Here is a 12896-nt window from a genome sequence, read left to right as displayed (position 1 = left end):
CCGGATGATTTTTCACCCCACAGAGATGAGGAAGAGAGACTGAAAAACCACAGGTCTGTTCTCTGGGGTGGGGGCAGTTTAAATGCCCTGCGGGGGTTGTCTTGAGCATCTTTAGGGGAGAAGCTGTGTTTGGCAATGTGTCTGAGGTGAGGCAGGGTTTGGGGAGACAGGGATGGGAGAGGCAGATCCCACTCTGGGCATATAGATGCCAGGAGCTGGGGTGGAGCTTTCACCAGAACAGTTGGGAGTTTCAGCAATTACTCGGATGTGAAGGCTGATTTTCTGGAGAGCTGAAAAGTACACTTGTAGTTTCCTCGATTAAGTATTTTACAAATCATCCGATATACGGGGGTCCTGCATATAAAGCCGGGTTCTGGAACTGTGAGCTCCTGGATCATCCTCCATTCACAGAACACACAAAATCAAGTGCAAATACCTCATTGCTGAGGTGACCTCTGCACCAGCTACAATCGGATGGGCACCGCAGCCAGCGCGGATGGGCACTGCAACAAGCGCAGTGTGCAGCAGAGCAGGACTGACTTTTAAAATCCACATTCCCTCTTTGCCAGCTTTCTTTTCTTTCTTTCCTTCCTTCCTTCCTTCCTTCCTTCCTTCCTTCCTTCCTTCCTTCCTTTCTTCCTTCCTTCCTTCCTTCCTCCCTCCCTTCCTTTCTTCGTTTCTTCTTTTCTTTCTTCTTTTTTTTAAATCTCTGAGCGTGTCCTTTTTTTTTTGCTTACCCAAGGGAGTTATTACCGATTCTTCAGGACTGTAGTGGGGAGAAATACCACACATCACCTGTAGGGCACTGACTGCACCCTTTTGTGACACAGGTACTAAATACACACTCTATTCCAAGAGCCGGCTCAGTGCTGAAGAGCACTGACTGCTCTTCCATAGGACCCGGGTTTGATTCCTAGAACTCACATAGTGAATTACAACTCCAGCCTCAGGGGCTCTGATGCCCTCTTCTGGCCTCCACAGGCACCGCATGCATGTGCTGCACAGACAAATGCAGACAAAACACTCATACACATAAAAACACATTTAAAAAACATTTTTAAAGAGTAGTTTACAATCAAGAAAGACATATATATTGCAAAAATGTATGCTCATAATAAAAAGGTTTCCACTTCCAAGCACATTGTTCTAGTTTTGTACTGTTTAACCTAACAACTTTTGAGTTGGTCATTCTTGCTTCATACATGACAAAACTACTGCTCAGAGGAGTTCCATAAGTCAGACTCTACGACAAATGATAGGGTTTTTGTTTGGCACCCTGGGGCATGCTTTTCTACTCTAAGCCTGATTCCTAATTACTGCATATGTCATCCAAGTAGTTGGCTCTATATGATAACTTTTAGGTGGCCTGGTGCCTCCTTTCCCAAAAGTAGTATACCATATTTGTTAGTTAGCACTGCCAAATGTTTGTGTTATATGAGGAAACGTCTTTTTTTCTTATTGTTACCCAAAGGCCCTTTCAGGCGCCTTCCCATTAGAGAGCTCATTTACTCAACAGATGCTCAAAGACACCACTGAAAGGAATCCAGAGCCTCTGCAAACAGTAGGATTGCCAACCTGGTCCGTTCATGTTCCAAAGCAGCAATTAGCCGACCGGTGGTGGTGCACACTTTTAATTGCAGCACTAGGAAGGCAGAGACAGGCGGATCTCTGTGAGATCGAGGCCAGCCTGATCTACAGAGTTCTAGGACAGGCTCCAAAGCTACAGAGACCCTGTCTCGAAAAAACAAACAAAGAAAAAACAGAATAGCAACAATATTAACTTCTAAATATATTAACTGATGTGAGAAAGGTCAGAAAGATGTCCTGCAGAAGCTGAACTGTTAGCCCATGTTAATAGCTTGAGTGAGAAGCATTTTCCTGAGAGCAAAGTAACAGGGGTGTGCAGCCTCTAACATGAAGTCAGCGAGTGCATTCATTTCCCCAGAGAGATGATGGTAGCACTGCCCAGTGAGGATGCCAGCTTGTCAATGAGGCAGCTCCACCCTGCGGGGGCGGTTGGTTGCCTATGCTTCTCAAGGGCTTGCACACACCAGCAGTGCCCCTCAGGTTTCATCACCTGTATTGATTTTACAGTTATTTGAATGGGAGTTCAGCCTTATGAAGGTTAAAGAACTATTTCTGGGAGCACCATTAATTCTACCCTTAGCAAGAGGCCAGAGCCAGGGGAGGGGCCACCCCTGAGCTTCCTCTGTCCCTTGACCTCCACTATCCTTTGGAGAAATAAGCCTCTGTAAAGGTGGCTTTGGAGGGCTGCTTATCTTTCACATCTCCATGGTAACTTGCTCCCAGACCTTCCAAAGAGCAACTTCTGATTGCACTGAATTGAAAGTATCTTTTTGATGTGTGAAATTCTACTCATTAGGAGAGAGAAAGACTAGGAAACTACAAAACAAAGACTGACGTAAACTAGAGCAGGTAGCTTTAGTTTTCTTTCTTGTTGCTCTCAAATTGGCGAATACTATTTAAAGACATCTAAAAAAAATCATTGCCTATGGCAGTGTTTGACTGTGTTCTAACACACTGTGTTCTCGGTACGCGGCATCCTCTCAAAATGGACTACAGAAAGGTAACTGAGTCTGCGCAAGGCTTCTCTGAAAAGCTCTCAGAAAAGCTATGAATAGAAGCTTGCTCAAATTACCAGACCTCAACACACAGCAAACACTCTTTCAGTACTGCTCTAAATCAAGTTAGTGTCTTTGGCGATGTGTGGATGAATTTGGATGGTGTGGATGCTGCTCTGGTTTGGAAGTATCACCCAGTGCCCCCCGTGAAGGAATGGAGACTCGGTTGCTAGTCTACTGCACTCTCCAGAGGTGGTAGAACCGTAGGAGGCTGGAGTCCAGGGGAAGGAAGGAGGTCATTAAGGGGCATGTTCTTAAAGGGGATATTTGGACTTATGCTTCTCTCTCTCTCTCTCTCTCTCTCTCTCTCTCTCTCTGTGTGTGTGTGTGTGTGTGTGTGTGTTTCTCTCCTCTCTTTTCCTCCCTCCCTCTTCTCTCTCTCTTTCTCTCTCCCTCTCCTCCTCCCTTCCTCTCCCCTCTCCTCTCCTCTCCCTCTCTTCTCTTCTCCTCTTCTCTCTCTCTCTCTCTCTCTCTCTCTCTCTCTCTCTCTCTCTCTCTCTCCTCTGTCTCTCTCCTCTCCCCTCCTCTCCTCTCCTCTCTCCCCTCTCCCCTCCCCTCCTCTCCCCTCCTCTCCTCTCCTTTCTTTTCCTCTCCTCTCTCCCCTTTCTTCTCCTCTCTCTCTCTCTTTCTCTCTCTCTCTCTCTCTCTCTCTCTCTCTCTCTCTCTCTCCTTGCCTGCCATGAAGCCAGCATACCCCCTAAACCATGTATCCCACATTCATGTACTGAGCCACCACCTACTCAGCCATGGATCACGTTTTTACCCATAGGCCATCTCTCCTTTTAGGTTGCTTATCTCAAGTACTCGGTCACAGTTATGGGAAGCTGATTGACACAGGTTTCTTCAAGTTTTCAAGAAATAACAGCAGCAGCAACAACAACAAATGGCTCTTGTGTTTTGGTTGAGAATGGTTCCTTATAGACGCATGTGTTTGGATGATTGACCTCCAGTGGGTGCTGTCTGAGAGGGGTCAGGAGGAGTAAGTGCCCTTGCTGGAGGATGCGAGGCTTTGAAGTTTCACAAGATTTGTGCCATTTTGATGTAGTCCTCTATGCCTCTTATTTATGGATTAGATGTTAGCTCTGGGTGTTCCTCCTGCCAAGTCTTTGATCCAACACCATAGACGCTAACCCTGTGAAACTAAACACAGTTCAATGTTTTGTTTTGGTTTTTTTTTTTTTTTGTATGTTATCATGGTGGGTTTTTTTTTTGTATGTTATCATGGTGTTTTGACATACCAATAGGTAGGTAAGACAGTCCCAATCTTGACCAGCATTTGAGAACAAGAGAACATCAGGAAAGCAGAGCCACCACCTCAGCTCCTACAATACAAGAATTAAGAACTGACCACTTTCACCAGAAAGCACAACCTGGCATGGACCCACCTGACCGGGTACTGAGACAGTGCAAAGAGAAACAAGGCGATGTTTCTCCACCGTAAAATCTTACCAGTGGTAACTCACCCTTCCTCACAGAGCAATAAGGATTGCCATGGTTTTCAGTTTTAAAACCTGGCTATATTGTTCTGTTATCACACATAAAACAGTAGTAGGAACTCCATGGTCTTACAGTAATAATAATCTCATTTTAAAAAATGTATTATTTTTAATTATGTGTATGTTTCTGTGTGGAAGAATGTCCAGGTGGGCATGGTGCCTGGGGAGGCCAAGAGAGGGTGTCGTACCCTGGAGCTTGGCGCTGTTCTGAGTCCCCTGACTTGGGTACTGGAAGCTGAAGTCGGGTCTTCGGCAGGAGCAGTCTACACCCAGCCGCCATTCTCTCCCTTCTGTCACCTTCACAGCTTCTTTGAAGCAAACCCCCAAGTAAGAGCATCATCTCACACATGGTTGATATTCTCCTTGTTTTACTCTCTTAATAGACTTAACACTTTATTCTAAATCAAAAAATGTAACTATAACTATGTAGTTATGAAATACCATGAGATGTTATCACTACATTTATTGTGTGTGGAGGGGTATGGTGTGCATGTGTCCTCATGTTAGTACATGCAGGAGTGTGTACGTGGAAGCCTGAACAACTTGCAGGAGGCGGTTCTTTCCTTCTACTGTGTGGGATCCAGGTACTGCATTCAGTTGGTCTGATTGATCAGCAGACAGCTTTAACACTAAGACATCCCAATGTCTCAAAGAGGTGTCCTTCTCCAGGTTTACATGAGTCAGCTGATGAATCCATCTCGCACACTTAAGTACCACAGTTCCTCTGAGCATATATCTAGTAATTTAATGATTTTATTGATTAAACTATAGAATATTTTATGATTTATGCCAGGGGTAAAGCAATGACAACAAAGGCAGTAAAATGATCCCTGGACTCAGATCACAGGACGTATGCTCTGCCGAATCTCATGGCCACACCCAGATCACAGGATGTATGCTCTGCCGAATCTCATGCCCACACTCAGATCACAGGATGCATGCTCTGCCGAATCTCAGGCCCACACTCAGATCACAGGATGTATGCTCTGCCGAATCTCAGGCCCACACTCAGATCACAGGATGTATGCTCTGCCGAATCTCAGGCCCACACTCAGATCACAGGATGCATGCTCTGCCGAATCTCATGCCCACACTCACTGAGAACTCGGGGGCCAATCACCGTGCTCCAGTATTTTGGTGTGTACAATGGAGAAACCGTGCCAACTCAGCCCAGTTCATAGGGTTATTGTGAAGATTCAGTGAGTGTACATTTAACCACGTCCCAGACTCCCACAAGGAATAGCAGAATACATTTATGGAAGGTCAGCATCCTTATGAACATCTAAGAATTCTATACATAGGAAAATAATCTGAAAATTTCTTACCAGAGATTTTTCCTCAGTGTAACAGGTTTTAAAATGTCTTACCAGAGATGGATTTATGAATTCTTCCAGGTACACCCGGCATAGCCTACGATCCCAGGCATCTGTGATGTGACCCCCATACATGATCTCCCCAAAGAGGTAACGGAGGTCTTCCCATGGGACCTGGGGACGAACAGTACACATCTTAGTTTCCTTGCCTGTTGCTGGGACGCAATGCCCAGACAAAGCTACATGAAGAGGAACGGTGGCTTTGCCTCACAGTTTCCAGTTAGGCCATCATTTGAGGAAATCAACCGGCGGGAACTTGAGCCCCTGACCACATCCGATCCACAGCTGAGGAGAAATTGCATCGGCCATGCTGGTGCTCGGTCTACTTTCTCCACCCTTTATATCGTCCAGGGCCAGACTGTGGAGCCGAGGTGCTGCCCACAGGCATGGAGGGTTTTCTCAGCTCAATTAGCCCAACTGAGAAAATTACCACAAACACACCCACAGGCCCACCTAAACAGCTCCGCACTGAGAGTCCCTCCCAGGTGATCCTAGATTGTGTCAAACTGACAAATAAAACTCACACCATATAAGGATCTGCTGCCAGGCCTAGAATATCGGCCCACACCTGTCTGGCCGGAGTGCGTGCCTGTCTCCCCCAACAGCCCTATGACGCCCCTGGCAGCCAGCACTGGATGCAGTGTGGATGTGTCTAGGTTTTTGTGGAAAACTTCTTGGGAGAATTGTTTTCAGTGTTTGACAAAAGTTTAACAACACCACACCTTACTGCAAATGTGAAAGGAAATGGCGTCATCTCTGGGACAGGTTACAAGGACAGTTGAAGGTCTGAATATCATCCAAACGTCTGGGTTCTTTCCCAGCACCTGGAGTCTCACTTGCCCTTATTACCTGCTCTTCTGCTCTCCTTTTCACGGCTGTGGTAAAACGCTAACCAAAAACAACTTGGGGGGAGGAAAGGTGTTGGTTAAGCTTCCAGGTCTCAGTCCATCATGGAGGGAAGCCAGGGTGGAACTGAAGCAGAGACCACGTAGGAAGGCTGCTTACTGGCTTACTCAGTCAGTTCTTGTGTGGAATCCAGGTCTACCTGCCTAGGGGTGGCTCCACCCACAGTATGCTGAATCCCTGCTCCCATCAACTGCCAATTAAGAAGATGCCTCCCAGGCAGGTCCACAGCTCAGCCTGGCAAGCCAGGCTGAAGGAGGTGGCTCCTCACTTGAGGTTCCCCCTCTCAGGTGCATCCAGTTGACGACCCCCAGGCTCATTATCACACCTCATCTGCAGTCTGCATTGTGTCCCGGGAAAAGAGAGCAGCAGCTAGACACTTTGTGTGGGTTTCACTTGATCACTCTCTCAAACACTGGCAGACAAATTCCTTCCCAGATGGACTCAGGCTCAGCTATGGCCTGACTGGGCGAGACTGTTGGAAGGGCAGTAACTACCGTACTATACTTCATTCAAGAAATCACTGTATCTCCTTTGCTGGCTTCACAGAGTTCAAACTTCTCTCTGCTGCCCTTTCGCTTCCTCTGGGTTTGCAAAACATGCCAGCTTGTGATGAAGCCTTTCTAGACAGGAACCTTTGTACCCTCCGTGGCAGTCTATTGCCTCCCAACAGTTCAAGTAAAATCGTAATTATAGACTTCCTCGTGGCATGATGTGACAGAGCGGAACGAGTCAGACTGCTGAGGCCATTCCAATGTACAAGTTGATAAGAATTTGAAGAAATGAACCTAAAATGTGTCCTTCTCTTAGGCTGGATTGATATGGGTGAGAAATGGGAGAAGTGGCTGGACTCTGGGGCGCTCTCTGCCACCCGGCAGGAGCCTTCTGTGGAGCAGAACTGAAGGGACACAGACTTGGCTGTATGTCCCATCCCGATGGAGAATGCCCTACACATCCTTGTCAGTGTGTATCCCCTTCATAACCTTGGTCAGCGAGGTCTGCGCTTTTCAGTCACTCGTTCTTTGTGCCCGCCTTTCCGACCTCTGACGACAACAGACGTGTGCCCGCCTTTTCAACCCCTGACGACAGGCGTGTGCCCGCCTTTCCAAACTCTGACGACAGGCGTGTGCCCGCCTTTTCAACCCCTGACGACAGGCGTGTGCCCGCCTTTCCAAACTCTGACAACAGGCGTGTGCCCGCCTTTCCAAACTCTGATGACAGGCATGGGCTTCCAAATGCAGCTTTGCCCTGCTGTGGCGCTGAACTGGGTCCTCATGCAGCAAGCGTGTTAGCAGTCGAGCCCTCTCCTAACCCCATAGCCCCCGTCTTTTAACTCTTGTAAAGAGCTGTGGTGGCTTGAATGAGAAACGTCTCTCATGGTCTTCAGCATTTGAATATTTGACCTGAAGTTGATGCTGCTGTTTGGGGAGGTTTGTGTGGTGCACCTTGTTAGATGAAGTGATCCCTGGAGCCCTGGGTAAGTCTGGAGCGGAGCCTCCAGCCCCTGGCAACCATCCCAGCCCCCCTGGTCTGGGAGTTGTATTGGTCTGGACTCCAAATCCCAGCATGCCAGATCCTGACCCCTCCCCAGGGGAGGGTCAGGACCACTTCCACAAGGTATTTAAGTGGGATCCCAGAGGAAAAACACATGGTTCCGGGTTTGCATGTGCTCCCCTCTTTCCTGTCTTCCGGTCATGCACTGGGTCACTGGAGAGTGCAGTATTTAATAAAACAATGGACATTTTAATTTGGTTTGATTTGACCTAATTGGGTTTCTTTGCACCAGTGGAGCTGCCCCTCTTATGATTTTTTTTTCCTAACACACTGCAAGTGGGCGCTGGGACTCAAAGCCTCGCCTGTTTTCAGCTTTCTCTCCTTCATGCACATGGTGACATGTGATCTCTAAGCTCCCTGCTCCGGCAGCAACACCTGCCACTTCTGTCACCTTAAGCCAAAGGAGCCTTTTCTCTCTAAGTGGTCTTCTTTATAGAGTTTTATTTTAACAATAAAAAAGGACCCAATATAAAAACATTTGGACAAGTGAATACAATTGCTAACTTAATTCCGAAATTTTGGTAACTTGGTTCCTAATGTGTGGATAATGTCTTGAGTCAAGACATGTGGAGCATGACAGACTTAAACACCTAAGGCTGTGCTGACCTGGTGCCCACGGAGAGTACAGCTCAGCCGACCATCAGTGACCCTGAAGGACAGGAGGTCACAGGACGGCTCAGCCGACCATCAGTGATCCTGAAGGACAGGAGGTCACAGGACGGCTCAGCCGACCATCAGTGACCCTGAAGGACAGGAGGTCACAGGACGACTCAGCTGACCATCTGTGATGCTGACATGACATTACGCACGCACAAGTCGCTGCTACCTTTCCCCCTCAAGTCTTCCTCTACTGTGTACCAAGCTCAGCTGACATAGGACTGCCTTCCTGTTCCAGACTCATGGACAGTTACAAAGGACATCAATGGAAGTATTAATTTGTCTATTTCTTCCCGCAGAAGTGTTAGAATAATGTTTTTCTTTTTTTTTATTCTTCTCTCATACAGTATTCCAACTATAGCTTCCTCTCCCTTCATTCCTCCTCGATCCTCACCACTACCTCTCCTCTCTCCAGACCCACTGCTGCATTTTATGTCTAACAGTTGGCATAAAATGCTAAGGTAAACAACAAAACAAGGAAAAAGAAAGGGACAGCTGGTCACAAAGCATATAAGACCCATTTACTTTGAAATAACACATCCCGGATCTGTTCCTTGAGGGAAGTGTGCCTGATATGTATTGAGTGTGCATGGTGTCATGGCAGTGAAGCTGCCACCAAAACCTGAGAAAACACCACGGAAAATCTATACCAATGGTTACTAAGAGAACAGCCAACCACGGTTTCCTTAGTCGCGTGGATGGGAAGTCTGTAAACTTCACAGACGGAGTGGCTCATAGCTCCAGCTCTGATTGGCTTGACAAATATATCTACAGATGCCACTTAATGGGAAAAGTTTCCCTTGTGCAGATGAAGCTTGCTCGAGCCTCTATAGGCGCTAATGATTCTTCTCCAGTGCAATCATTTGGTTTACGAGAGTTTACACAACTGTTCTCGATGAGGCATTGCCATTCCCATCTGCAGGAGTAGTTCGCAGATTCGGCCATCCATCTACCTTCAACTTCAAAGCAAGGTGAACATTACCGAGAAAGTCACAACAAGGTGGCATCCTCACACATAATAATGACATATGCAGGAAATGCACCATTATTTATACATGTGACGCACTGTAAATTGCTTCCATCATCAGAATTAATTGTGGTGATTATTAATGCAGTGTTGTGAGCTGTCAGAACTGCTGCATGTAATTACATCTGTGCAAATGCTTCATTACCTGCCTAATGAATCCAGCATACATGCACATGTAAACACTGTTTTTGTTAACATAATGAAGGACATTTTCTTTTGCATAAACTATTGATGTAGAACTGGCTTGACCTATCTTATGAAAACCTTTAATCTGGTTTATTTTCACACTTGGCAGAAAATGCCTCTGTAGTGTTGGCTATTTCAATAATAGCTTCAAAACAGAAATTCTGGTCCTTTCTGATAGCACGCAACGACCGACGGAGCCAGCCACGCCTAGGAAGGGCTATCCGAGCACAGCACTTACTTTCGGACTTGCCTCTAAGTAGTTGTACAGGATGTTGGCGCAGATGGTCAGGTCTCCGGAGCTGAAAGGATAGCTTCGGCTCCAGCCCTGGGGGCCAAACCTCAGTCTCCCAGCCACACAGGCATGGAAGTAGCACAGTGAAAAGAGGATGCTTTTAAACTCCTGATCCTTGGAACACATCTCAAGTGTATCCTGGGAGGAAAGACAAGACATGGCTGATTAACTGTCTGCACAGTGTGTAAGGGCAAGTGTCCTGACTTCTCAGTACCCTGATGAAAGGCTTCAGAATGATATGCTAGAGCTTCAATCACAGCTCTTTGTCCAGGACAAGTGGAAATGATTTGGCTTTTGCCAATGTGCTTAAGGAAGAGGGAGACTTTTCTTCTGAGACAGTCTCATGTATCCCAGTCTAGCAGGGGCCTCACTATGTAGGCATGGGTAGCCTTGAACTCTGGATCTTCCTGTCTCCACCTCCCAGATGCTGAGATTCCAGGCCTGTACAACTGCGCCAGGTTTAGGAGGTTGTGATCAGCTCCGGCCTCTGTGCGTTCTCCCAGCTAAGCAATGCTCCCCCTCTGCTCCTCTACTTAATGACTCTAAAAAGTGGGGCCTCTCGTTTTACCCATGTTAGTATTGACTGGAACCCTTTCCTCCACAGAACAGCAGACTTTGCATGATGTGATCTTAGGGTCACAGCTCCCCATCTTTCCTAGTCCCGTGGTGATTGCGACCATCTGTGCACGTGGTTACCCGCTCTAAGACGGTTCCCAAGCCTCTTCTGAAGCCACAGGTGTCTCACAACCTGGGTTTTGCTGACGGGTTTTGAACAGAAGTGATTGGCATAAATTCTTGTCCATGTCATTTGCTTAAAAGGAAATGGTTTGTTGTGGTCACCACGTTTTCTCTGTGGGCTAGAAACAATGATGACCAGACAGCCCTGGCACCCTCGAGTCAGGTACGGTGCAGGCGTACGTCACCAGAGTGCGTGCATGCCATGTCAGGCCATCCTGGAGTGCGTGAGAGAACGCCTCGCCATCCGGTTGCAGTCACTATAATCGGATTCTGTATGTGCTTTTATTACGTGCTGCTGGGGTGTGAATCTAGTACTTCACTCCCACACGCCAGAACTCCAGCATGTGGCTCGATCATCAGTTTTGCTTTTTATAATAGCCATTTAAGCCATACTTTCATTAGGCCAGAAAACTGAGAAAGAAGTACTGTTGAGATGACTGAGTGGCATAAGGAGCTCAGGGTGTCGACCAGATCTGCAGGATTTCTGTACACTGGGCGAGGACTGGATCCTAGTAGGCCACTTTGCATGGCTAAGGCCCCCAGCAGCAGCCAAACACAGATAAAGACATCATCAGAACTAGTACCAAAAAGTATTTAGCTATTCTCAAATTCAGCAGTGCTATGCAGGAAGCAAGGAAGAAAAGTCAAGCATATTCCCTTACCAGGTGTTTGGGGGCAGCAGGGCCAGGCTACACCTTCCTGCAGAGAACTCATGAATGTTCCTTGACCAGGTGTTTGGGGGGCAGCAGGGCCCAGGCTACACCCTTCTGCCTACTGCTTTAGAAAACTCAACCATAACCAGTTCATATTTAAAATGGCTCTAACCATTTTGGCCACATACCAAGGCTATTTGGGAATCCTGAGAGAAGTCCATGGCCTCTCAGGAACTTTTGGATTGGGTTTGTTGCTATGGGCCACCACCAGGGAAGTCTTCCATTTCTGCTGATAATACTTGCAGCAAAATTAGCTTTGCTAAATATAATTTTAGAATTGCCTGGTTCCATCTAATTCAGAGCCAGAAGAATGTGGCATTTTTTAGGTGATTCATGGGGGTAAGTGCTATATGATTACCAAAAATAAACTTTTCCACAACTACACATCAAATGAAAAGCAAGATGGTAAAGTAAGATACACTATATAATTTTTGAGGCTGTAAAAATGCTACCTTTAAGTGTGTGGTATTTCTAAGAAACAAACTGTATTTGAAATTTCAAATCAGAGCTATAATCTAACAAGACACTAAGTAGCCACTTGCATTAATCACATAAAACCCAAGGCACTATACCAAGCACAGTAATTCAGTCTATTATCACATGTTGCTTGGTTTTCTCCTCAGTATTAAAAAAAAAATGAGCCAGTGCCCATCTGGTTGTTCTGCCGGCATACATGTTACAGGAAGAAAAAGTGAGCCAGTAATTTCTGACAGAGTCAGTTGTACATTTACACACTAATTGATGAGCAAATAAATATCAGAAAACAGACAACCAGGGTGGTGTACAGCTCAGTTGGTAGAGTGCTCGCCTACCTTGCACAAAGTCCTGGGATTTAATCCCCAGCACAGCATACACAGGGCACGGTGGTGTGGCCTGGCATCTAAGCAGGTTGGTAGCAGAGGCAGGAAAGAGAATTCAACAGTATCTCAGCTACACAGAGAGTTGAGGCAAGTCTACAGAAAACCAGCTCAAGAAGACACAATGTAAATGTTAAAAAAAGAAAAAGGAAGGAAAGAAAGGTACAGTTAGGGTTGTCAGCGAAGGACAGGCGCCAGTATTTACACAGGTGTGCCACTGGCGCTCCACCTCTCACTTTACCTTCACGCTTCTCAGAAAAAAAGAAATCTAAGCTCTCACTCTAAAAATATGATTAGTTTGTGTGAAAAGAACCCCAAATAGCAAGAACCCCAAATAGCAAGCCTTAATGAAACCTTCAAAGGTGGTTACTTTGAGCTGGCAGCATCCTGCAAGAAATGGTTCTCTTGACACCTTGGTCCCTTAGTGGTCAGATCTGCAGAAGCGTTCTGTAATGCTT

The 12896-nt window shown here is 46.5% G+C and overlaps 1 protein-coding gene across 1 annotated transcript in view; it reads right to left on the bottom strand.

The window, feature by feature from the left end:
* The window catches only part of Dnah11 (dynein axonemal heavy chain 11), a 327366-nt gene that overhangs the window by 13230 nt on the left and 301240 nt on the right, over window positions 1–12896 (bottom strand). Inside the window, exons 75-76 of the mRNA XM_087911463.1 lie at window positions 10077–10268; window positions 5506–5625 (exon numbers count right to left, since the gene is read on the bottom strand). Of these exons, the coding sequence (XP_087767589.1) occupies window positions 5506–5625; window positions 10077–10268 (312 nt within the window). The remainder of the gene's footprint in view (window positions 1–5505; window positions 5626–10076; window positions 10269–12896) is intronic.

The sequence above is a fragment of the Myodes glareolus genome, chromosome 11 (genome assembly GCF_982192425.1).
Source record: "Myodes glareolus chromosome 11, mMyoGla1.1, whole genome shotgun sequence".
Taxonomy (NCBI): domain Eukaryota; kingdom Metazoa; phylum Chordata; class Mammalia; order Rodentia; family Cricetidae; genus Myodes; species Myodes glareolus.
Note: the sequence above shows the minus strand (reverse complement) of the source record. Positions and strands in the feature narration are given on the sequence as shown.